Source organism: Microcaecilia unicolor, chromosome 2 (genome assembly GCF_901765095.1).
Source record: "Microcaecilia unicolor chromosome 2, aMicUni1.1, whole genome shotgun sequence".
Taxonomy (NCBI): Eukaryota; Metazoa; Chordata; class Amphibia; order Gymnophiona; family Siphonopidae; genus Microcaecilia; species Microcaecilia unicolor.
In genome coordinates, this window is record NC_044032.1 from 610686709 (window position 1) to 610710973 (window position 24265).

Below are 24265 nucleotides of genomic sequence, written 5' to 3' on the forward strand. Positions count from 1 at the left end.
ACATCCTCATTTTTGTTTTCCATTCCTTTCCTAATAATACCTAACATTCTATTTGCTTTCTTAGCTGCTGCAGCACACTAAGAAGAAGGTTTCAACATATCATCAACGATGACACCTTGATCCTTTTCCCGGTTGGTGACTCCTAATGTGGAACCTTGAACTACGTACGTAGGTATAGTTCGGGTTCCTCTTTCCCACATGCATCACTTTGCACTTGCTACCATTAAACATCTGCCATTTGGATGCCCAGTCTCCCAGTCTCATAAGGTCCTCTTGTAATTTTTCAAGGTCCTCTTGTGATTTAACTTCTGTTTCGTCAGCAAATTTAATACCTCACTAGTTACTCCCATCTCTAGATCATTAACATATGTTAAAAAGCAGCAGTCCAGCACAGACCCCTGGGGAACCCCAATATCTACCCTTCTCCATTGAGATACTGACCATTTAACCCTACCTCTCTGTTTTTCTGTCTTTTAACCAGTTTTCAATCAAACACATAAACGGGCGATGACCGACTCACTCGCAAATGCGCCAGTAGAGACTTCCCTCTCTGTCCCGCCCCCCGCGTCATACGTGATGACGGGTGGGGGGGGCGGGACATGAGAGGGAAACTGCGTCCCGCCGAGGTTGCTACCGCTCCCCCCACTCGGAGTCGCCGCCGCCACCCCTCCACCCAGCCCGGCCCTCTCTTCCCTTCTGACCTTACACATCCATTGCGCGAACGCAGCAACCGCACATCAGCTGAGCTGCCCTTCCTCTCTGCTGTGTCCCGCCCTCGCTGACGTTACAGGAGGGCGAGGCCACAGGCAGAGAGGGAAAGGGCCCACGGCAACTCAGCTGATGTGCCTGCTCTTGCTGCGTTCGGCACAATGATGTGTAAGTTCAGAAGCGAAAGAGAGGGCCCGGGACCGGTGGAGGGGTGGCGGCGACTCCGAGGGGGGGGGAAGCAGTGGCGCCCTCGCGGGGGGGGGGGGAGGAAAACCCCAATACCAGCCCGTTTTTACGGGCTCAACGGCTAGTCCCAATAAAACACTACCTCCTATCCCATGATTCTCCAATTTCCTCTGGAGTTTTTCATGAGGTACTTTGTCAAATGCCTTTTGAAATGGTCAGAGAAACTGAATGAAACCTCTATAAACCTGGAAGAGGTAATGGCACAATTTGACAAACTGAAGAGTATTCAAATCGCACCTGTTGGTGCACAAGGGCTAGTAGGCCTTACTTATGAAGGTATAGTACTTGCCAGAGGGAGTTGCTGCTGCTGGGCCTGTAGTTCTTCAAGACATGTGGTGCATGGCCAGCAGACCCAGACAAATTATGGCAGCAGCGCTCCAGTGCCTAGCAAAAGTTGGCACCAATCGCAGATGCTTATGTTGCCAATGTAATAAACCAAGCCTGGCAGTTAACCGTCAGAACCAGAGTTGACTGCGACCCAATCACATCACTCCATACACTGGAATTCAAGTGGCTCCAAAAAGACTAAGAATCAAAAATTAACCAGCTGCCATATTTTATTTTCACAAGCTGAACCGTGACTTTGTTTTACTTACCGGAGATTTGTTTTTTGCAGAAGTTAACAGAGACATTGTGATTTCAGACAGATAATCAAAAACCAGAAAATCCAACTTCCCACCATGCAACAGCTGAGGAACTGGAAGAAATAAAAATATGTATAACAATCGTTTCACATTTTTCCTATATTACAGAGACAGCAGTCAGGATCCCAGATGTCTGCCAGCTTAGCTAAATGGTTCTGTAACACAAGCCATTACAGTCAAAGAGGTGCTTTATAAAACAGAGAAGTTACTCATCTGTGTTCTCCCAAGGCCAAGTACTCTCACAGCTGGGTGACGTCATCCAACAGAACCCTGTGTGGACGCCAATTAGCAGTATTAACAGAGAACTTTCTAGCAGCATCTCACTGTGCATGTGCCGGTGCACTCCCGCCCAATGCGCGAGCTCGAGTCTCTCAGTCAAGTTAAAAAGGTAAAGAATACAACTCCAAGGGGAGGTGGGAGGATATGTGAGAATACTTTGCCTGCTGTCCTCAGAGAACACCTGCAACAGGTCAGTAACTTTGCTTTCTCCAAAAACAAGCAAGCCTTCGTATTCTCACAGCTGGGAATCTCTAGCTACCAGGCTTGCCAAAAACAACAATGCTAGGACAATAAGGACTCGAAACATCGAGGCCTGTAATTTATTTATTTGTTTGTTTGTTGTGCTTGTATCCCACATTTTCCCACCTATTTGCAGGCTCAATGTGGCTTACAATGTTCCGTTATGGCGTTCACCATACCAGAGTAAAAGATAACAATAGCATTTGCATAGATAACATGGATGACATAATAGAACTAAGCAACAGATATAGGAAGTAAACAGTTCAGAACATAAGGAAAAGTGGTGATGTGTTACATTTACAGTTATTGATCGTTGTGGCATGCCTTTTTGAAGAGATAGGTCTTCAGAGATTTACGAAAGTTAATTAGTTCGTCAATTGTTTTTAGGTTGAAATCATTTATATACTACTGTATTTTTCGGACTATAAGACGCACCGGACCATAAGACGCACCTAGGTTTTAGAAGAGGAAAATAAATTTTGAAGCAAAAAGTGTGGCGGAGATCTGCTGGAGGACCACAGATTGTGCAACACTCTTGTATGAGGACAACCTGTGTGGCTCTACAGTGGAATTTGTCCTCCCCTGCCATCCATGTCCAACGATTCTCTTCTCTCCCCTGCCCTCCCCTCCATGTCCAGCAATTCGATCAAACCCCCGCCCACCTGCCTGTCTGTCCACCCTCAGCTCCCCGACTTCTGTTCATGCAACTGTGCTCCCTGCCTTAAAATCTTTAACTTACATACCCGAAGTCACGGCGAACCAGCAGTAAGTAAAAGCAGCAGGCAGGCTCGCCTCCTTGTCACTTCCCTTCCCTCTCAGCGCGTCCCGCCCTCGTGGAAAGGAAGTTACATCAGAGGAAGGCGGGACGCGCTGAGAGGCAAGGGAAGCGACAAAAAGGCGAGCCTGCCTGCTGCTTTTACTGATGGTTCGCCACGACTTCGGGTACATTAAAGATTTCACAACAGGGAGCACGGGTGCATGAACGGAAGGGAGCGGGCAGGTGAGCCGGACCTCACAAAAAAAGCACTGGGCGGAGTTGAGGCGCGGCGCGCGGGGGCCCCTTTGAGCGCGAGGCCCTATGCGGTGCAACGCTCGCCTTGGCCTAAGACCGGCCCTGGCCGCCCCCACAAGCGACCAGGTATGCTACCATTCAGACTATAAGATGCACCCACATTTTCCTCCCAAATTTTGGGGGAAAAAAAGTGCGTCTTATAGTTCGAAAAATACGGTAATTGTGGAGATGCAGCCTGGAACAGAACAAAACTGGGTCTAGTGGAATGGAGTTGCATTCTAGACACCGAACAAATTCTGTAGCACTGCTTGCCTGAACCGGCTGTCATGTCAGGTATCCTGCTCAAGGCAGTAATGAGATTGAATGTGTCGACTGATGACCATGTCGAAGCTTTGCAAATCTCCTCATATTGAGAGAATATGAGGCGTATTTTCAAAGCACTTAGACTTACAAAGTTCCATAGTAACCTATGAAACTTTGTAGTGCATTGAAAATGAGCCCCCAAGTGAACTACAGATGTAGTTATGGCTCTGACATTATGAGCCTTGACATGACATAGTAACATAGTAAATGACGGCAGATAAAGACCTGTACAGTCCATCCAGTCTGCCCAACAAGTGTTTTAAAATGGGGGTTCAGAGACCTCAAATCTGACTGAGTCAGGTTTGAGGTCTCTGAACCCCCATATTAAAACACAAGATAAACTGATTTTATATGGTATGTGATACTTTATATGTATACCCAAGTTTGATTTGTCCTTGCCTTTCTGAGGGCACAGACCGTAGAAGTCTGCCCAGAACTGTTCTTGTACTAAGTTCTGAAGCTAATGTCAAAGCCCCTCTAAGTTCTGAAGACCCTCTAGAGTATGCCCAGCCTGGGCATAAGTAGCCAATTGGAACTTGTGCGTTTGCTGATGGCTACCCCCATCCTGTTTGGGTCAAAGAAACAAAAACCTGGGTGGACTATATACAGGCTTTAGTGTGCTCCAGATGGAAGTCTATGGCTCACTTGCAATCCAAAGTATGCAGTACACTCTCGCAAGGATGGGCATGTGGAATTGGGAAAAATGTTGGTAGAACGATTGCCTGATTAAGATGGAACTCCGACACTATCTTAGGAAGGAACTTAGGGTGCATGAGAAGAACTATTCTATTGTGGTGAAATTCAGTCTAAGGTGGATCAGCTACTAGGGCCTGAAGCTCACTGACCCTGCGAACTAAGTGACCACCACCAGAAATACAACTTTCCAAGTCAAATACTTCAGGTGACAGGAATCAAGCGACTTAAAGGAAACTTTCATCAGCTGGATATAACCCTTATATGGAGATGAACCCATACAGAGTTTGTTTTCAAACCAGACTCAGAGAGGTGTAGGAAGTATTCAAGAGGTTCTGGTGTAGGACAAGTGAGGGGATCTAAGGCCTTGCCCTCCCACCAGACAGCAAACCTTTTCCACTTAAATTAATAATATCTCTTAGTGGAGTCTCTCATGAAGCAAGCAAGGTGCGGGACACCCTCCAGCAAATATAAAGTTTCAAATTCTATGCTCTCAACATCCAAGCCATAAGGGCCAGGGTTTGCAGATTGGAATGTAGAGGAGACCCCCTCATTCTGTGTGATGAGAGTCAGAAAACAGCCCAATCTCCATGGATTTTCGGAGGATAACTCCAGAAGAACAGGGAACCAGATTTCTCTCAGCCAGTAAGGCCCCATCAGGATCATAGTTCCCTGGTCTTGCCTGAGTTACAGCAAAGTCTTCTCTATGAGAGGTACTGGGGGATAAGCATACAAGAAGTCCCTCCTCCCAATGTAGGAGAAAGGCATCTGATGCTAGTCTGCCGTGCGATCTGATCCTGGAACAGAACTGGGGGACCTTGTTGTTGAGAAGAGTGGCAAAAAGACACAACAAAGGGATTCCCCACTCTCAGATGATCTTGCAGGCCATACCCATATAGAGAGACCATTGTGCAGCTACAAAACCCAACCATTCAGTCTGTCCACTGGGCAGTTGTCTTTCCTGGGAGGTATGTGGCTCAGAGGTCAAGGTTCATCCCATGAAGAAGGGCCCACTGCCACATCGCCACTTCTTCCTGACACAAGGGATAGGATCCCGTAACCCCCCCCCCCCCCCCCCAACTTGTTTACATAAAACATTGCAATCTGGTTGTCCGTTTGGGTTTTGCAACCAATCTCTGAAAGCCCTTAGAGCATTCCAAATGGCCCTGAGCTTGATGACCATTGATATGGAGATCTGTTTCCTGAGCCAACCAAGTCCCTTGGATTGGAGCCCATCTTCATGAGCTCACCGTCCCAGGTCGGATGCATCCATTGTCAACACATTCTGAGAAGGTGGAATTTGGAACAGTAGTCCCACAGTCAAATTCATCTGAATGGTCCACCTGAGAAGGGCATGAGTTAACTCTGGAGGAATTTGGATGGCATCCACTAGGTTCCCAGCTGCCTGAGACCACTGGGAAGCTAGGATTCTCTCAAGTGGAGACATGCCATGGGAGTGGCTTGCACTGTGAGGCCATGTGGCCATCAATCCAAACATTGCTGAGCTGTGGCCTGCTTGCTGCTTTGGACTTGTGAGGTGTCAATAAGGTCTCTGCTCTCGCTTATGGAAGAAAAGCCTAAGCCTGTAACATATCTAAAGTAACTCCAACAACCGAATAGTTAGGTGTACTGACTCTGTCGCCCCCTCCTGTGATGTGCTCTTTGGCCAGCCAATAGTCCAGACAGGGAAACATGTACACTCCCAGTCTGCGTAGATATGCCACTACTACTGCTAGACATTTGGTGAATACCTGGAAGCTAGTGCAAGGCCAAATAGCAGGGCGTGATACTGGTAATAGTGTTTCCCTATTAGAAATCTGACATACTTCCTGTGATTATGAGCTATCAAAATGTGGGTATAGGCATCCTTTAAGTTCAGAGAGCATAGTCAATCATTTTCCTGAATCATGGGAAGAAGGGTGCCCAGGGAATAGCATCCTGAACTTTTCTTTGGCCAGGAGTTATTCAGGGCCCTTGGATCTACAGTGTGATGAAATCTCCCCATTTTCTTAGGAACAAGGAAGTACCTGGAATAGAATCCCATCCCTTCTTCCCCTGGTGGTACGGGTTCAACTGCTTTGGCCTGTAGAAGGGCAGAGATTTCCTCTATAAGTACCCACTTGTTCTGAGAGCTGAGTGGCAATGCTCTCAGTGGTTAATTTGGTGGTCTTTGATGCCAACACAAGGCATAACCGTGATGGAATATTTGAAGAACCCACAGGTTGGAGGTTACAAGGTGCCACCTATGATGATAAAAATTCAACCTCCCCCCTAACAAAAGGCCTTCCGGGATGGTTACTTTGAGGTCTATGCTCTTTTGGAGCCAGTCAAAAGCTCATCCCTTGCTCGACTGGGGTGCCAGCTGGGATTCTGAGGATGGGGTTGGTGAGGCCAAAAGCATTGGCATGGGGCTGCTGGGCAGAGTGGGAAGGTGGTGGAAACCTACACCTTTGAGAGTAGTAGGTTCACTGTCTAGGTCCACTCAACAAACTCTGTAAGAAAGAGGATGCAGCTGGAGGGTGGTCAGAAACCTCTTCCACCTTATTTCCAAATAACTGTTACCTTGGCAAGGAATGTCCACCAACCTCTCCTGCACCACTGGTTCCAGGTCAGGAACACGCAGCCATGAGAGTTTGTGCATCCCCCACACCCATGCAGAGAGTCTGCATGCTATGTCAAAAGAGTCATAGGCACCCCTGTGCAGATATTTTCTGCCGCTCCAGCTGCTTACTGTTTGCAAATGCAGCTGAGGACACAGAAGATGCAGCAGATTCAACAGGAGAAGCTTTTTAGCTCCTCAAAGGAAGATACATTGACTATCGGCACTGGAAGATCAACCTCATGGTTGCCAAGACTTCAGCATCCACTGGGAGTGCACTGGCATCGAGGAGGTCTCCACCTCCCTCGACATCTGGGGCAGAAAGTAGGCCCCGAGACCAGTCAGCCTTGGACCCGACACCAAGGCCACATATGGGTTTGATGTTGGCACCTAAGGACCATGATGCTGTGCACCAAGGGAAGCCCACGAAGCATATGAATTACCAATTAGAAAGACATCTGAATCACATGATCTTATCTAAATCTGCACTACCCAAGCTGCAAAGGACTTAAATACAAAACAACTTACGCATCTAGTTTTTCCTATATAAGCACACAACTGTGGAATGCATTACCAAAAGCCTTGAAAACGACGTATGACCACCTAAACTTCCGGAAATCACTAACAACCAACCTGTTTAAAAAGGCATACCCTACCGATCCAACTTAAATGCCTAATCTCTGCAACACAACCAAACTAAAGCATGTAATGGACATAACACGACTGTTTCATTCTTCGATTCCCTAATGTGGCTGTGCCACATGAACTTGATCTTACCACAACATCACCCTGTATTTGTTCACACTGGAGCCTGCAAAGGCCTCTCCGGTATTATGTAAGTCACATTGAGCCTACAAATAGGTGGGGAAATGTGGGATACAAATGTAACAAATAAATAAATAAGCATCGGTCCTCATCGATGCACAGTGCCAGAAGCACCGGGGCATTGGCACTGCTGGTACTCAAGAAGCACCAGGAGTGCTTTGCCTCCTTGGAAGAGGTGCCGGTGGTGAAGCTCTGCAGCCTGCTCCTGTGGGAGATTATCCACAAGACTTAGTTTACAGCAAACTGAAGTTTGCAAGTGGCACATGTGGACTGGATGCAGGCAACCAGCATCGAGGCCTGAAAAGTTTTCCTTCCAAACAAGTCGTGTCCTGGCCTCCCTATCTGGGGGCGCCGAGGCACGAGTCCTGGAACTCTTAGCTCATTTGAGAGCATATTCAACCACCAAATCTGGAAGCCTTTTGGTTATGGTACTCCCTATCCACTGGGAGATTCCCAGTTCTTCATCAGTGCATCCTTAAGTATAGGGTGTAATGGTACAGTGACCCCTTGCTTAAGAGGAGACTCAGACAAGGACAGTCAATATCTCCGCCCTGGCTTCACCTCTGTTTCCAACTTAAATGGGATTGTAGAAGCCATCTCCCTGATAAAACCAGTGAAAGAGATCCTCAGGTGGAGATTTTCATCTCTCTTAAGGTGGTGAGGGATCATAAAGTATCCCATAAGGTCAAGTAATGTGGGTCCTCTTCAGACTCTTCACCATACTTGGGTTGTACTGAATGAGTCTGTGCCTGCCTCGACTCAGTGGATCTATGTCCTTGAAAAGCGTCGAGGTACAGCCCTACCTCTGACTCCAGGGAACCTTCCCCCGCTCCCAACATTGACAGTGGTACTGTATGCTTTGAGGTTGATGTCAATACCCTGCAAGCTGCTAGCTTCAAGGATCTCTGCATGGAAAGAGCCTCAGAAATAATCTGGGCTAGATCTGCAGTAAGCTCAAGCATTCTCAATGCCTTAGCAGTCGCAACTGCAGCATCTGCACCAGCTCCTCCCTAAGCATGACTCAGAACCACTCATTGAAGGAAAGCATCAGCAAAGCTAATGGAGCCGGTTGAGAGGCAGCCTGAGAAGGTGTCTGTGTTGAACCGGTAAGCAGGGACCTGGCTGCTGGGAGACTTGTGCACCTGCACCTCTCCAAGGAGGAGGAGTGCTCCTCCCGGTGCAGGCTCTTCTCAGGTACCAGCGATGCCAATGCCCCAGTGTTCCCAGCACCACACATCGAGGAAGACCGATGCCTATGCTTCTTTGAATTCTCTCTGATCCCCTTCGGTGCCGACAAGGATGACATCAAACCTGTACGTGCCCTCAGTGACAGGTCCAATGCTGACCGGTCCCGGGGCCTACTCTTAGTGCCCAATGTCGAGGGAGGTGGAGACCTCCTTGATGCCGGTACACTCGCAGTGGTTGCTGAAGTCTTGGCAGCCATCAAGGTTGATGCTTTTGGTGCCAATGTATCAGCCTTCAAGGAGCCAAAAAGTTCTCCTGTTGAACCTGCCACGCCCTCTGTGTCCCCAGCTGCATTTGCAAACAGGGAGAACAGAGATAGGCTGACGGTCAGGTCCAAGGCAACCCGATACAGAGGCTTGTGGGTCTGTCATTGAAATCACCCAATTACACTGGGTGCCTTTTTGAAGCCACTGGTGGGGGTCTTCTTGGACATCAAGAAAAGGATTGCGACCAAATTAAACTCCTCAATTTTGAACTGGGAAAAAAAGGGGCAGTGCTCAAATCGAGGTTGGGGCTCGGCCTAAAGGGTCTTGCAACACGGGAAAAATAAAGGAAGAGCCAAAAAAAACTAAAAGAAATTGAAAAAAGGGGGGTAAATTAAAGGAAAAATTATCTGAGGGGACTGAAAACCCACACGGGAAGGTACATGAGAAAAAATATGCACTTGAGAACACAAAGACGCATCATCCCTGCTCCACTGAAAAACGAAGACTGAGAGACTCTGGCGGGAAGGCACAAGTGCATGAGCAGTGGGACGCTGCTTCAAAAGTTCTCTGTTAATACCGTGTCCGCACAGGGCTCTTGTCAGATGACTTCACCCAGCTGTGAGAATATGAAGGCCTGCTTGTCCTCAGAGAAATGTATTTATAATTGGGGGGGGATTTCCCCATTTTTGCCTCTCTCTCCAAATAATGCTCAAAATGTCTTATAGCATTATAAGTAAAATGGAAAGAAAATCCTAATGGAAAAATGGGAAAAACCCTAAGCACTAGAAAATTAGGTTTAAAACATTAATAACGCAAGCCAAGACAGAATTTGCACAAATATTTGCCAAAGAGGAAAAAAAAAAACCTAATAAAATTTCTCCAAAGAAAAAAAAACAAGAAGCCCATAAGCAAATCAACTGGACTATTAAATGGCTGAGGGTAAAAGAGGTGCCTAGGGAGAATATAGCCTTAAAATAGCAAAAACATCAGGGAGAATATAATTTTCTCTTTAAGCAATCTCCTCAATTAACGGGATTAAAGATGTTTTTGTTCCAAGACGCTTAATTTGCAGTGAAGTATCAAACATAGTAACATAGTAGATGATGGCAGAAAAAGACCTGCACGGTCCATCCAGTCTGCCCAACAAGATAACTCATATGTGCTACTTTTTGTGTATACCCTACTTTGATTTGTACCTGTGCTCTTCAGGGCACAGACCGTATAAGTCTGCCCAGCACTATCCCCGCCTCCCAACCACTGGCTCTGGCACAGACCGTATAAGTCTGCCCAGCTCTATCCTTGCCTCCCAACCACCAGTCCCGCTTCCCACCACTGGCTCTGGCACAGACCGTATAAGTCTTCCCAGTGTTCCCTTTCTCTTTTGTCCTGTGTTTCTCTGTCCCTTGGGGAGGTGGGGAATCTGCTGCCATCCCAGATGCACACTAATCTATCTAGCTTCCTCTCTCCTATCCAATATTGTACTTCTTCTCATCCTTCCTTTTTCCATTAGTGAATGGTGAACTGCTTATAGAGTTCTCTGATTGGATGGTATCAAAAACTAAACTTGTAAATAGACTTGTCAGAGGTGGGGGTGGGGGGTGGGATTGAAGAGGGAAAAGAATTAGAAACAGAGGGAGAACTGAAGCCACAGGGAAGATCTCTCTCTATATATAAAACGCACCTCCAATGTTCTAATGAAGCCTCAGCCGGAAATTTGAGGTGCACAGATATCCGGTTTAGTGTCTGTCCCGCCTCGCGTCACAACGTGATGATGTCGAGGGCGGAGCACTGACACAGAACAATGGCATCGCCTCGCCAACCAAGAGCGGTCCGAGGTTCGTGCAAGAAATGCGGGCACAGCATCACCAAGGACTCGCTGCGACTGCCCATCATGGTGCAGGTAGGCGCGGTGCGCTGCAGCACATGGGGGCGGGGAACAGGGCTCGCATACCGGCGATCGCACTGACCGCTCAAAACCTGCTAGCGCCCGTTTCATTGCTTTCTGAAACGGGCCTTTTTTTACTAGTGTTGACATAAAGCTTGCAATCTACGGAGAGGCCATTAAATGACAGTCTGTTTTAAAGAGTTCAATTAAGTGGGAAAATGTTTCTCTTTACTCTCTGTGTATTTGTTGGTTCTCATCTCATTATTGCTCTGACTCCTCTTCAAAAGAGACTTTACTCACTCCCTGTTTTCTAGTCGTAATAAGTTGAAGAATCTTTTATACTAAGGTGCTCATTTTCAGAGCATTTAGACTTACAAAGTTACATAGTAATTATTTCATTTAATTATGCTAAAACATTAGAGCACCAATATACCTGCTACTGGGAAACTAGAACAAAATGGACTGTTACAGATTCCTACAGACACCACGTGCCAGCAAAATCCTTCATCCCAGTTGCAGAACATGACTCTCACCTGATACAAAATAGGGAACCGCAAAAAAACATGCAGACAAAAAACTGAGAAGAAGAGATACCAGACTCTGCATGTCATGCAAACACAAAAAAAAAAAATAGAAAGAAATGCATGTCCTCCTGTACAATGCAAAATAAAGCCAACAGGTGTAAATTCTCAACACCAGCATAATTCAAATCACTAAACTGAAAATAAAATCATTTTTCCTACCTTTGTGGTCTGGTGATTGTTATTATTCCAATCATGTTCCCAATCTTTGGTTCTGCTTTCCTCTGTCTGTACTCTAACTCTGTTTCCAGGGTCTCCTTTCCATCTGCAATTTCTTTTCTCACCTCCTGCCCTATGTCTGTTTGGCACTTTCACGTTCAGCTTTCATCAATTTTTCTGCCTCCTTCTCAAACCTTCTTGTTTTCTCTTCCCTTCTAGAGCAACCTGCCTCCTCTTTTCCCTTCCCTATATGTGCAACATTTCACTCATTTCCCTTTGTGGTATTGTCTCTCCCGCCTCCTTCTTTCCCTGCAGGTCCTGGAACCAGTGGGCGTTCCGAGGGGCGCTGACACCCGGGGCGGATCGCCGATGCGCCCCGCCCCCCTGGGTGCAGCGCCCACCTCCATGCAGCGCGACCCCCCCCCCCTGGCGCACACTGCTGGGGGGGGGTGCCGCGCGCCGGGCTTCAGCGTCGTTGATTTCCATGCTCCCTCTGTCCCCCGGAATAGGTTACATTCCTGTTCCGGGGCAGAGGGAGCATGGAAACCAACGACGCTGACCGGTGCGCAGCACCTCCCCCCTCCCCAGCGGCGTGCACCCGGTGCGGACCGCCCCCCCCCTTGGTACGCCACTGCCTGGAACCTCTCTCCCTCCCCCCTCCCCCAGGTCCAGCACTTCTTTTCCCTCTCCTGTCCTAGTCTCTTCACCCACCTCATTGGATCTCTCTCTTCCCTAACTGACCTCTCTATCCAGAACCCCTCTCCTTTGCCGGCCGATGTAGTAACCGCTCTCCCTCCTTGATCCCTTGTGTCATTCTTCAAAATTATTTCCCGGGTTTGCCTTTCCATTTCTTCTCTCTTCTCTTGTCTTCTTCTTTTCCTTCTCTACATCTGTAAGCTACTGATCTATGTTTTTTTTTCTACTTTTCTCTTCTCTGCCTTTATATCAACCTATTTGATTTTACCCTAATTCTATCTCTCACCCTCTTTCTAGTCTCCTCCTTTTTACCTCTCATCCGCCTACTGGCTTTTCCCATCTGTCTCTCATCCCCTCTCCAGCACTCCCCTTGCTCCTTCTCTCCCTAGTCCTCCATTTCACAGTAACATAGTGAATGATGGCAGATAAAGACCTGCACAGACCATCCAGTCTGCTCAATATCCTCTGTACATTTCCTCTCAGCCCTCACCTACCCTGCACTGCATCTCATCCCCTTACCAGTCCCAGCTCCATCCCTGTCTCTCCGTTCTTCTCTTGCCTCCATGCTGTGCTTTCAATCTCTTACTCGCCACCCCACTCATATTTCCTCTATTTCACCACCTTTTTAACACCATTTCCACCTTCACTCAACCCCTTCAGAGACCCATCCAATTCCTCCAACACCCCTCCTCAGGACCCCCATCCCTTTTCAATGCATCTCATCTTCCATCCACTCAAGCAGGTCATTCACATTGTCTCGGCCTTCCCCCACAGTTATCTCCTCTCTCCCCCCCCCCCCCCATTTCACACATTCACACCTTCTCTCAACGTATCAACACATCTTCTCTCTTACCTACTAGTTGCCAGATCCTCACTATCCCCTCAAAAGTCTTTCTCTCTCCCCCCAAACACTCCCCAACTCAATCCCCAGCTCCCAGTCATCTTCTGTTCTGTTCCTCTAGCCCTGAATCCCATCTACTCTTTCCAGGGTCTCCACGGTCTTCTCTCTCCATGACCACCATCATTCCCTCTGCATCCTATCCTGTCTAGCACCTGTCCACTGTGCCCCCACCACTTCCTTGAGTCCCTGCCCCTCCTAGTGTCCAGCTTTCCCCCCTCATCCAATGACAGGCATCTCTTTCATTTTTTCTCTTTCCATCTTTGGGTCCATCTCTTCCCTCTGCTGTCCTGCCTCCTCCCCCCCCCCCCCCCAGCATATCTCTCTCTCCCTCTCTCTTTTTCCTTTCCCTCCATTACTCCAGCCTCTCTCCCACTCTCTTTCTCACTATCTTATCCAATCTCTCTCTTCTCTCCAAGTCACCTCCCACTCCCTAGCATCTCTCTTCCTCCTTGCCTGCCCCGTGGTAAGGCATCTTTGTTTTCCTGCCCCCCTCCCCCGGCTCTGCTGAGGTGGGAGCTGAAAAAAGCTTCTGGAATTGGTCTGCCTTGACCGCTGACACTCTCGGTACTGAATGAGCCGGTTAGAAGAGCACTGGGGGAGAAGGAAAGGCATAAAAACAGTTGTCGGACCTTGGGGAGGGGGTGAAAGTGAAAGATGCCGGTTCAGGCAGGGTGTACAGGTGGAAGATGCAGATTCGGGCTGGGGGTGCTGGGGGAAGATGCAACTTGGTATCTCTGTGGAGGGGATCCCTGTGGCACACCTGGGGAGCAGCTGCAGCACACTGGCTGAAAAACACTGCTCTAAGTGCTTTGAAAATGAGCCCCTTAATAAAGTCCACTTCAATTTCTGCTGCCATCTTGTCCTTAAGCATGTTAGAACAAGCTCCATCTAAGAAAAGGAAGCAGAATAGGGGTAGGAGAACCAGCTAAAGGGAGAAGAGGGAGAGAAAATCTTAGGGGAAAGGACAATGGGGGGGGGGGGATCCAAGACCAGAGGAAGGATCCCTTCCTGACCTGGCGCAAATCACTTCTCTCTCTCATACACATACATCAATATTTCTCCCTCATGTCTCTCCTACCCTCTCCCCCCCCCCCCCCATTGTTGATTCCTTCTTACACATACACAATACCCACTCCCATATCCTCCTTACCACTCCCTACAGAGCCAGCTTAACCATTAGGCAAACTAGGCAGCTAACTAGGGCAACAGCATATTGGGGGAAAGGGGTGGCAAAAACCATCTACCATAAAAGCAAAACAATATATTCTAACAAATACAACAACTCAAATAACCATTAATGTGCAGGTTTATACACAGGGAGAGTAAACAGCTGTAGAATTTGCCTTCATTATATGTACAAATACATCAAGTTGTAGGAACTATAATGCTTTACGCAGCAAATGAGAGGTGTGATACTTAAAGGAAGGCACAGTGAAATATCTTGCAATGAGCTTTCTCTAATTCCTCTACTCATAGTTATTTGTATGGAACAGTAGCCTAGTGGTTGGGATGGTTTGTCAACAAGGAAGCTTGGTTCAAAGCCCGCTGCTGCCCCTTATAATCTTGGGCAAGTCACTTAACCCTCCATTGCCTCAGGTAACCAAGTTAGATTATGAGCTCTCTGGGGATGTACCTGAATATAGCTTGCCTTAAGCCACTACTGAAACAGTGCAAGTTAAATCACAATAAATATATACTAAAATGCATTAAGCAGTTAGCACACAAATTAACTTGCATGAACAGCGTAACCATTACCACAGTGGCATTACAGCGTGTGCTTTGTGAATTCACTGCATGCTGTGTTAGGGAGCAGGAACTGGGCATAATGCAGTTAGTGCCTGGTACTTGACATGCACTGTCATCCCGTTCTCAACCATCTCTTTGTTTTTAGGAACCAAAGCACTATCCTGAGCTCAAGCTGTGCTGAACTTCTGTAAATGAAGCTAGTTATGTCTCCAACACACCCATCAATAAGATGCAATTCAAATTCAGATTTTCCTCCAGGATTTTAGGAACTGAAGTGGATAGTAAATTGATGATGATCAATCTAATTAATAAGGTAGTAAAACATTCTTTTTATTAAGAAAATTAAGATCAATTCGTAAAACCTTTGAACAACAATCTTTCACACTGGAGGAGTGGCCTAGTGGTTAGGGTGGTGGACTTTGGTCCTGGGGAACTGAGTTCGATTCCCACTTCAGGCACAGGCAGCTCCTTGTGACTCTGGGCAAGTCACTTAACCCTCCATTGCTCCATCTAAGCCGCATTGAGCCTGCCATGAGTGGGCAAGCGCGGGGTACAAATGTAACAAAAAAAAAAAAAAAACAATCTTTCAGACTTCTAGTACAATCTATATTACTACTGAAATTAGATTATTGTAATGTGGTATTCATGGGCTGCACCAATACTTTACAGAAGAGGTTACAAACAATGCAGAATTTAACTATAAGAGTGTTGTTGTTTTTTAAATTCAAGATTGAATGCATCTATTATTCCTTACTACTATGAGTTTCATTGGTTCCCGGTTATAGCAATATGTTATTTTAAGTTGTGTGCACTGGTTCATCAGACTCTACCAGGAAATATTACTGTTTATTGGGCAGGATTCTTCTCTGTATTGAAAATATAGCTTTTGAGTGGGCAAATATCTTTGTTGTTTCCTACAGTTAAGTCAGTTAAATATCTTAAACAGCTTTCGGCTTCAATTCAATATGAAGCCTCAACATTGTTTTCAGGTTTTGTGAATTCCCAGATGACTGTTCTGGTTCTCTTTTAACTATATGTTATCCGCATGGAACTGAACAGGTTATTGCAGAATAGAAGCTCTTGATGTTTAAAAAAAAACAAAAAAAAACCTTCGTTTCCAAAGCGGTCACAGATTTTTGCAGCGTCCCCACAGTTTATTCAAAAGCCCCCATCTTCAAATTCACTGCATATTACAGAGAAGGAACTGACAGATGGATTCAGAAGTGATAGTAACATAGTAACATAGTAGATGACGGCAGAAAAAGACCTGCACGGTCCAGCCAGTCTGCCCAACAAGATAAACTCATATGTGCTACTTTTTGTGTATACCTTACCTTGATTTGTACCTGTCCTTTTCAGGGCACAGACCGTGTAAGTCTGCCCAGCACTATCCCCGCCTCCCACCACCGGCTCTGGCACTGACCGTATAAGTCTGCCCAGCACTATCCCCGCCTCCCAACCACTAGCCCCGCCTCCCACCACTGGTTCTGGCACAGACCGTATAAGTCTGTCCAGCACTATCCCGCCTTCCAACCACCAGTCCCGCCTCCCACCACCGGCTCTGGCACAGACCGTACAAGTCTGCCCTCCCCTATCCTCGCCTCCCAACCACTAGCCCCGCCTCCCACCACTGGTTCTGGCACAGACCGTATAAGTCTGTCCAGCACTATCCCCACCTTCCAACCACCAGTCCCGCCTCCCACCACCGGCTCTGGCACAGACCGTATAAGTCTGTTTTCTGAGCAAGCAGGAAGAAATTATATGCCCGGTGTAGGCCTTTGTGCCAGGCACAAAGAAGCCTTCACTATGCCACACCTCTCAATGTTCTGCCCACCTCAACCACCTTCTGCCTGAAACTCCATGACTTGACTATCCTCTGACAAAGATGAAGCTATGGCCCTGTCCGACATTTCTCTACTAGCGGATGGCACCACCTCACCAACATCTACCAACCTGATCTGTTTAACTAACATATTTAACGCTCATAGGTGTCAGCCTTGCAGCTGCTAGAGCACCCCAAATATTGAGCAAATTTCCTGTGTCTTGAGAAGGGTAATTTCCATTGGGTTTAGCAAACCCACACCGGGCTGGCCCAACCATTAGGCAAGACTAGACGATAGCCTTGGGCAACAGCGTCTGGGAGGCAGCAAAAAGCAGCTGCTGCAACAGCAAAACAATAGATCCTGACAGCCATACAAATTCAAAAAACCATCAACGTGTACTTTTAGCTGCAGGAAAGGTGGGCAATTTTCAAACAGCTCATTTAACTAAGCAAATGAAGATAAGAACATAAGCGCTGCTGTACTGGGACAGACCGAAGGTCCATCAAGCCCAGACGACAGAGGGTGGTGGTAAATGGAGTTCGCTCGGAGGAGGGAAAGGTGAGTAGCGGAGTGCCTCAGGGATCGGTGCTGGGGCCGATTCTGTTCAATATATTTGTGAGTGACATTGCCGAAGGGTTAGAAGGTAAAGTTTGCCTATTTGCGGATGATACTAAGATTTGCAACAGAGTGGACACCCGGGAGGGAGTGGAAAGCATGAAAAGGGATCTGAGGAAGCTAGAAGAATGGTCTAAGGTTTGGCAATTAAAATTCAATGCGAAGAAATGCAAAGTGATGCATTTAGGGAGTAGAAACCCACGAGAGACGTACGTGTTAGGCGGTGAGAGTCTGATAGGTACTGAGGGGGAGAGGGATCTTGGGGTGATAGTATCCGAGGATCTGAAGGCGACGAAACAGTGTGACAAGGCGGTGGCCGTAGCGAGAAGGTTGCTAGGCTGTATAGAGAGAGGTGTGATCAGCAGAAGAAAGGAAGTGTTGATGCCCCTGTACAAGTCGTTGGTGAGGCCCCACCTGGAGTATTGTGTTCAGTTTTGGAGGCCGTACCTTGCGAAGGATGTTAAAAAAAATGGAAGCGGTGCAAAGAAAAGCTACGAGAATGGTATGGGATTTGCGTTCCAAGACGTATGAGCAGAGACTTGCTGGCCTGAACATGTATACCCTGGAGGAAAGGAGGAACAGGGGTGATATGATACAGACGTTCAAATACTTGAAAGGTATTAATCCGCAAAAAAATCTTTTCCGGAGATGGGAAGGCGGTAGAACGAGAGGACATGAAATGAGATTGAAGGGGGGCAGACTCAAAAAAGATGTCAGGAAGTATTTTTTCACGGAGAGGGTGGTGGATGCTTGGAATGCCCTCTCGCGGGAGGTGGTGGAGATGAAAACGGTAACGGAATTCAAACATGCGTGGGATGTGCATAAAGGAATCCTGTGCAGCAGGAATGGATCCTCAGAAGCTTAGCCGAAATTGGGTGGCGGAGCAGGTGGGGTAAGAGAGGTTGGTGGTTGGGAGGCGAGGATAGTGGAGGGCAGACTTATACGGTCCGTGCCAGAGCCGGTGATGGGAGGCGGGACTGGTGGTTGGGAGGCGGGAAATACTGCTGGGCAGACTTGTACGGTCTGTGCCCTGAAAAAGGCAAGTACAAAGCAAGGTAAGGTATACACATGAGTTTATCTTGTTGGGCAGACTGGATGGACCATGCAGGTCTTTTTCTGCCGTCATCTACTATGTTACTATGTTACTATGTTATATCCCATTTCCAACAGTGGCCAATCCAGGTTACAAGTACCTGGCAACATCCCAGAACAGTAAAACAGATTTTATGTTGGTTATCCTAGAAATAAGCAGTGGATTTTCCCAAGTCCATCTAAATAATGGCTTATGGACTTTTCTTTTAGAAAATTATTCAAACTTTTTTAAAACCACGATAAGATAACTGTTTTTACCACAATCCCTGGCAACAAATTCCACAATTTAAATTACCTAGTCAGTGAAGAAATTTTTCTCCAGTTTTAAATTTACTACTTAAACATATCTTTATTGCATGTCCCCTAGTCCTAGTATTTTTGAAAACTGTTCCACTCCATTCAGTATTTTATAGGCCTCTATCATATCTCCCCTCAGCCGTCTCTTCTTCAAGCTGAATCCTTTTCTCACAAGGAAGAAGTCCCATCCCCTTTATCATTTTCGCTCTTCTCTGTACCTTTTCTAGTTCTGCTATATCTTTTTTGAGATGCGGTGACCAGAATTATACACAGTATTCAAGGTGCAATCCCACCATGGAGCGATACAAAGGCACTTTAACATTCTCATTTTTGTTTTCCATTCCTTTCCTAATAAAATTCTATTTGCTTTCTTAGCCGCAACTGCACACTAAGCAGAGGATCTAGGTGTCAATGACGACACCTAGATCCTTTTCCTGGGCAGTAATTCTTAATGTGGAACCTTGCATCAGGTAGATATAGTTCGAGTTCCTCTTTCCCACATGCATCACTTTGCACTTGCTCAAAATAAACATCACCAGCCATTTGGATGCCAAGTCTCGTAAGGTCCTCTTGCAATTTTGGAAATGGCTTTTAGAAATTACCCTCATTATTTCTGTGTTTGATATACACACACACAAAAACGTTTGGGTCACATAGAGGGGCATAATCAAACAAAAACGTCTATCTCCATGGGCGTTTATCTCCGAGAACGGGTCCGTGAAGGGGCGGACCAAACCGTATTTTTGCAAAAAAAATAGACGTCCATGTTTTATTCGACAATTTGTGAGCTGGGCGTTTTTGTTTTTCAGCGATAATGGAAAATGAAAGCGCCCAGCTCAAAAACGAATAAATCCAAGGCATTTGTTCGCGGGAGGGGCCAGGATTCGTAGTGCACTGGTCCCCCTCACATGCCAGGACACCAATCGGGCACCCTAGGGGGCACTTTTACAAAAACAAAAAAAAAGGTAAAAGAGCTCCCAGGTGCATAGCACCCTTCCCTTGTGTGTTGAGCCCCCCAAATCCCCCTCAAAACCCACTGCCCACAAGTCTACACCATTATTATAGCCCTAAGGGGTGAAGGGGGGCACCTACATGAGGGTACAGTGGGTTTGGGGGGGTTGGACGACTAATAAGCATTAAGCAGCACAATTGTAACAGGTAAGGGGGGGGGGATGGGCCTGGGTCCACCTGCCTGAAGTCCACTGCACCCCCTAACAACTGCTCCAGGGACCTGCATACTGCTGCCAGGGAGGTGGGTATGACATTTGAGGGTGAAAATAAAAAGTTGTGAAACATCATTTTTTTGTGGTGGGAGGGGGTTAGTGACCACTGGGGGAGTCAGGGGAGGTCATCCCCGATTCCCTCCGATGGTCATCTGATCATTTAGAGCACTTTTTTGGGACCTGTTCGTGTGAAAAAAGGGTCCAACAAAAGTGTCCTAAATTTTCGCTAAAAACGCCTTTATTTTTTCGATTATCGCCCTAACGCATACATCTCTCCTCGGACGATAACCACGCCCCAGTTCCACCTTCGCCACACCTCTGACACGCCCCCATCAACTTTGTCCGCATCCGCGACGGAGTGCAGTTGAAAACGTCCAAAATCGGCTTTCGATTATACCGATATATTCGTTTTTGTGAGATAAACTATCTCCCGATTTGGGTCGAAATCTAGGCGTTTTTCTCTTTCGATTATAAGGTGGATACTAGACTTGGTATTCTACAAAGGGATTGACATCCCAGAATACCGAGATAGCAGTATTGAAATTACATCCCCATCTTGGACAGACATTTTCTAATTAAGTTTTCCCTAAGTGACCACCTGAAACAAATGGCACCTCCCAGAATTTGGAAGGAGACCAGAGAGGAGAAAAAGCTGACTACTGAAAATTTCCTAGAGACCTTGGACTATCCACATGTGGATGGAAAGACAACTACAGTGTCAGAACAGATTGATATTTATTTATTAGGAAGGATTCATTTACCACCTTTTGAAGGAATTCAGTAAAAATATTCAAATAACAATACAAAGTATGGCACTTCAAAAATTCAAAACTGCATCAGCAAATATAAAAAACAGAAACTCAACATATAACATTTGCTCAAATTGTTAGAAATATTTTGCTCAGCACTAAAAAATGTTAGCAATTTTTAAACAACTGGCCTCATAAACCAAGGGTACCAATACAAAGTAGGACACCCCTTACAGCGGCTATCATCATTGGCCCCACCACCAGCCAAACAAACCACAGAGAAAAACTCTCATAACACAATGAGAGAAAAGTCTGTGGTGAAAGGACAGTAGGGATTTCGAAATATTTTTAATTTTAGTGTGAAAAACAAAATCTAACAAAAAACTATTTAAAACTCTCCAATTGAAAAGGAGTGATAAGAAGTCAAAAAATATATAACAGTGCAAAAGCTCCGGGAATAAAAAAGTACTTAACTTGACTGAAACTCTTCATATCGTATCAAGTGTACTGAAACTCTTCCTATCGCAACAGTCCATACTGTTTGGCAGCACCTCATCGCCACCATGGGCACTGACCTTTGGGATACTACAAAGATCGATACAGTCACCTATTCTGTACAATATCTATCTCAAGCCACTAGCCGAGCTGACTGGGTCGATGGACACTCAGTTCTACAGCTACCTGGATGATGTGCAGTTACTGATACCCATTAAACCTAACTTACCCACAACCCTGAATAAACTGATTACCTAAGTACATAAGTAATGCCACACTGGGAAAAGACCAAGGGTCCATCGAGCCCAGCATCCTGTCCACGACAGTGGCCAATCCAGGCCAAGGGCACCTGGCAAGCTTCCCAAACGTATAAACATTCTATACAAGTTATTCCTGGAATTGTGGATTTTTCCCAAGTCCATTTAGTAGTGGTTTATGGACTTGTCCTTTAGGAAAACGTCTAACCCCTTTTTAAACTCTGCCAAGCTAACCGCCTTCACCACGTTCTCTGGCAACGAATTCCAGAGTTTAATTATGCATTGGGTGAAGAAACATTTTCTCCGATTTGTTTTAAATTTACTACACTGTAGTTTCATCGCATGCCCCCTAGTCCTAGTATTTTTGGAAAGCGTGAACAGACGCTTCACATCCACCTGTTCCACTCCACTCATTATTTTATATACCTCTATCATGTCTCCCCTCAGCCGTCTCTTCTCCAAGCTGAAAAGCCCTAGCCTCCTTAGTCTAATATCAATTCAAACATGGGCTAAAAATAACAAACTTTGCCTGAACCCAAGCAAAACAGAGCTTCTATGGGTCCCTAACAGAAGTGGGCACAGATTTGAAGGAGACTTTGTATTTCCCAAAACAGAAGTCGGGAACCTTGGAATACAGTTATATTCAACACTTACTCTGATCCCCCAAATCCAAGCAATCTTCAAGAGCTGCTCCTATCACTTGCGACAACTACGTTGCCTCTCTCCTTACACTGAGAACGCAAACCTTGATAACATCAAGACTGTATTACAGTAATGCACTCTACACCGATTCAGAATGCTGCATCAAGACAAACAGAAGGTTGTAAGCAGCATGACCACATTACACCATTTTTGCAAAAACTTCACTGGCTACCAGTACAATACAGGGCTAAATGTAAAACTCTATGTCTGATCTTCAAGGCCCTTAAAGAAAATGGCCAAGAATACTTTAAGAACTGGATATCCCAGTGGTGGTCCTTGGTCAGCTGCCACCCAGGGCAGTAGACGCTGCGCACCCACCCCCGGGTGCAGCATCGTCCATCCCCCTGGGGGCAGTATGACCCTATCCCCTACCAGGGCCGGTCTTAGCAAGTGCGGGGCCCTATGCAGACCAATTTGGTGGGGCCCCACCATAGCCCCGCCCCCACTGTAGCCCCGCCCCCACCCTAGCTCCGCCCTCACCCTAGCTCCTAGGGGATGGAATTTGATATACTGTCTTTCTGTGGTTACAATCAAAACAGTTTATATATTGGGCTGTATACAAAGGCACACTAGGGTTTTTAGAATGTGCTAACACTGTAAATGTCCATAATATTCCGATGGATGTCTACGTGGTTAACACATGTTAAAAACGCTAGCGTGCCTTTGTAAATAGGTCCCAATATATGCAGGTAACTTAATTGGTACCTGGGGCAATGGAGGGTTAGAGTGGCTTGCCCAGAGTCCAAGGAACTGTAGTGGGAATCAAACCTGGTTCCTACTCCTGCCAGAATTCTGCATGACTACGCAATGCAGAATTTCCAAGTCACATAGAATTTACTTTTCTTGCACAGAATCTTTACTGTAGTCCCCATTTCTGCAGTGCAATAGAGTACTGCAAGAATGGGGTCTGTGGTAAAGGCCGTCCGGCACCCCTGTTCCCCCCCCCCCCCCCCCGAGCCTCAGTGGGCCCTCCCTGGGCCTAACACACCCTGGTGGTCTAGTGGCCTCTTCGGGCCTACTCTTTATCGTTTGTCCTGTTTGTCTGTCCTAATTAGATTGTAAGCTCTGTCGAGCAGGGACTGTCTCTTCATGTTCAAATGTACAGCACTGCATACGTCTAGTAGCGCATTAGAAATGATAAGTAGTAGTAAGTAGTAGTAGTAATCTCTGGGATTCTGGAGTCTTGCTACTCTTTGGGATTCCGGAATCTTGTTACTCTTTGTCCTTATCCCTTATTTGTCCTGTTTGTCTGTCCTAATTAGATTGTAAGCTCTGTCGAGCAAGGACTGTCTCTTCATGTTCAAGTGTACAGCGCTGCGTACGTCTAGTAGCACTATAGAAATGATAAGTAGTAGTACTCTTTCCTGCCCACTGCTGCTGCTTGCTGTTACTACCACTTCTTCAAAATGCCCACTGAGACTTCAAGCACCAGTCTTGTGAGGCTGCCGCAGGAAGACTCGGTGGACATTCTGAAGAAGCGGACATTGGCGGCCAGAGCAGTAGCAGTGGGCAGGGAAGAGTGGGGTTCTTTTCTGTCCTAAGAGGTACTCCCAATGTGCACTCCTCCAGTGCTGGACAAGAGTGTAGGGGTTGGGGGGACTGGAAAAAGATGAATGGTATCTGTGTACATAGAGGAAGGAGGGGGACTGTAAGGTGGATGAAGGGTGGGTGCAGCCGGGGGGGACTGTAAGGTGGATAAAGTGTGGGTGCAGGCAGGAAGGGAGGGAGGACTTGAAAAAATAAGTATGGATGGTATCTGTACAGGGAGGGGGGCTGTAAGATGGATGAGTACAGGGAGAGGGGGACTGGGAACAAAGGTGGATGGCAAAAATATTGTTCAAAGAATGTGCAGAATTTTGCAGACTTTGCAAATGTTTTGAACATAATTTCAAATTATTTGGCACAGAATTATGGCAGGAGTAGATTCCCCTGATTCTCAGGCTGCTGCTGGCAGCACTAACCATTAGGCTGCTCCATTTTTTTC

The 24265-nt window shown here is 46.6% G+C and overlaps 1 protein-coding gene across 1 annotated transcript in view; it reads right to left on the reverse strand.

Moving 5' to 3' along the window:
* Positions 1-24265, reverse strand: part of LOC115461641 — a 254455-nt gene that overhangs the window by 225067 nt on the left and 5123 nt on the right. Inside the window, exon 2 of the mRNA XM_030191619.1 lies at positions 1551-1651. Coding sequence (XP_030047479.1) covers positions 1551-1651 — 101 coding nt within the window. The remainder of the gene's footprint in view (positions 1-1550; positions 1652-24265) is intronic.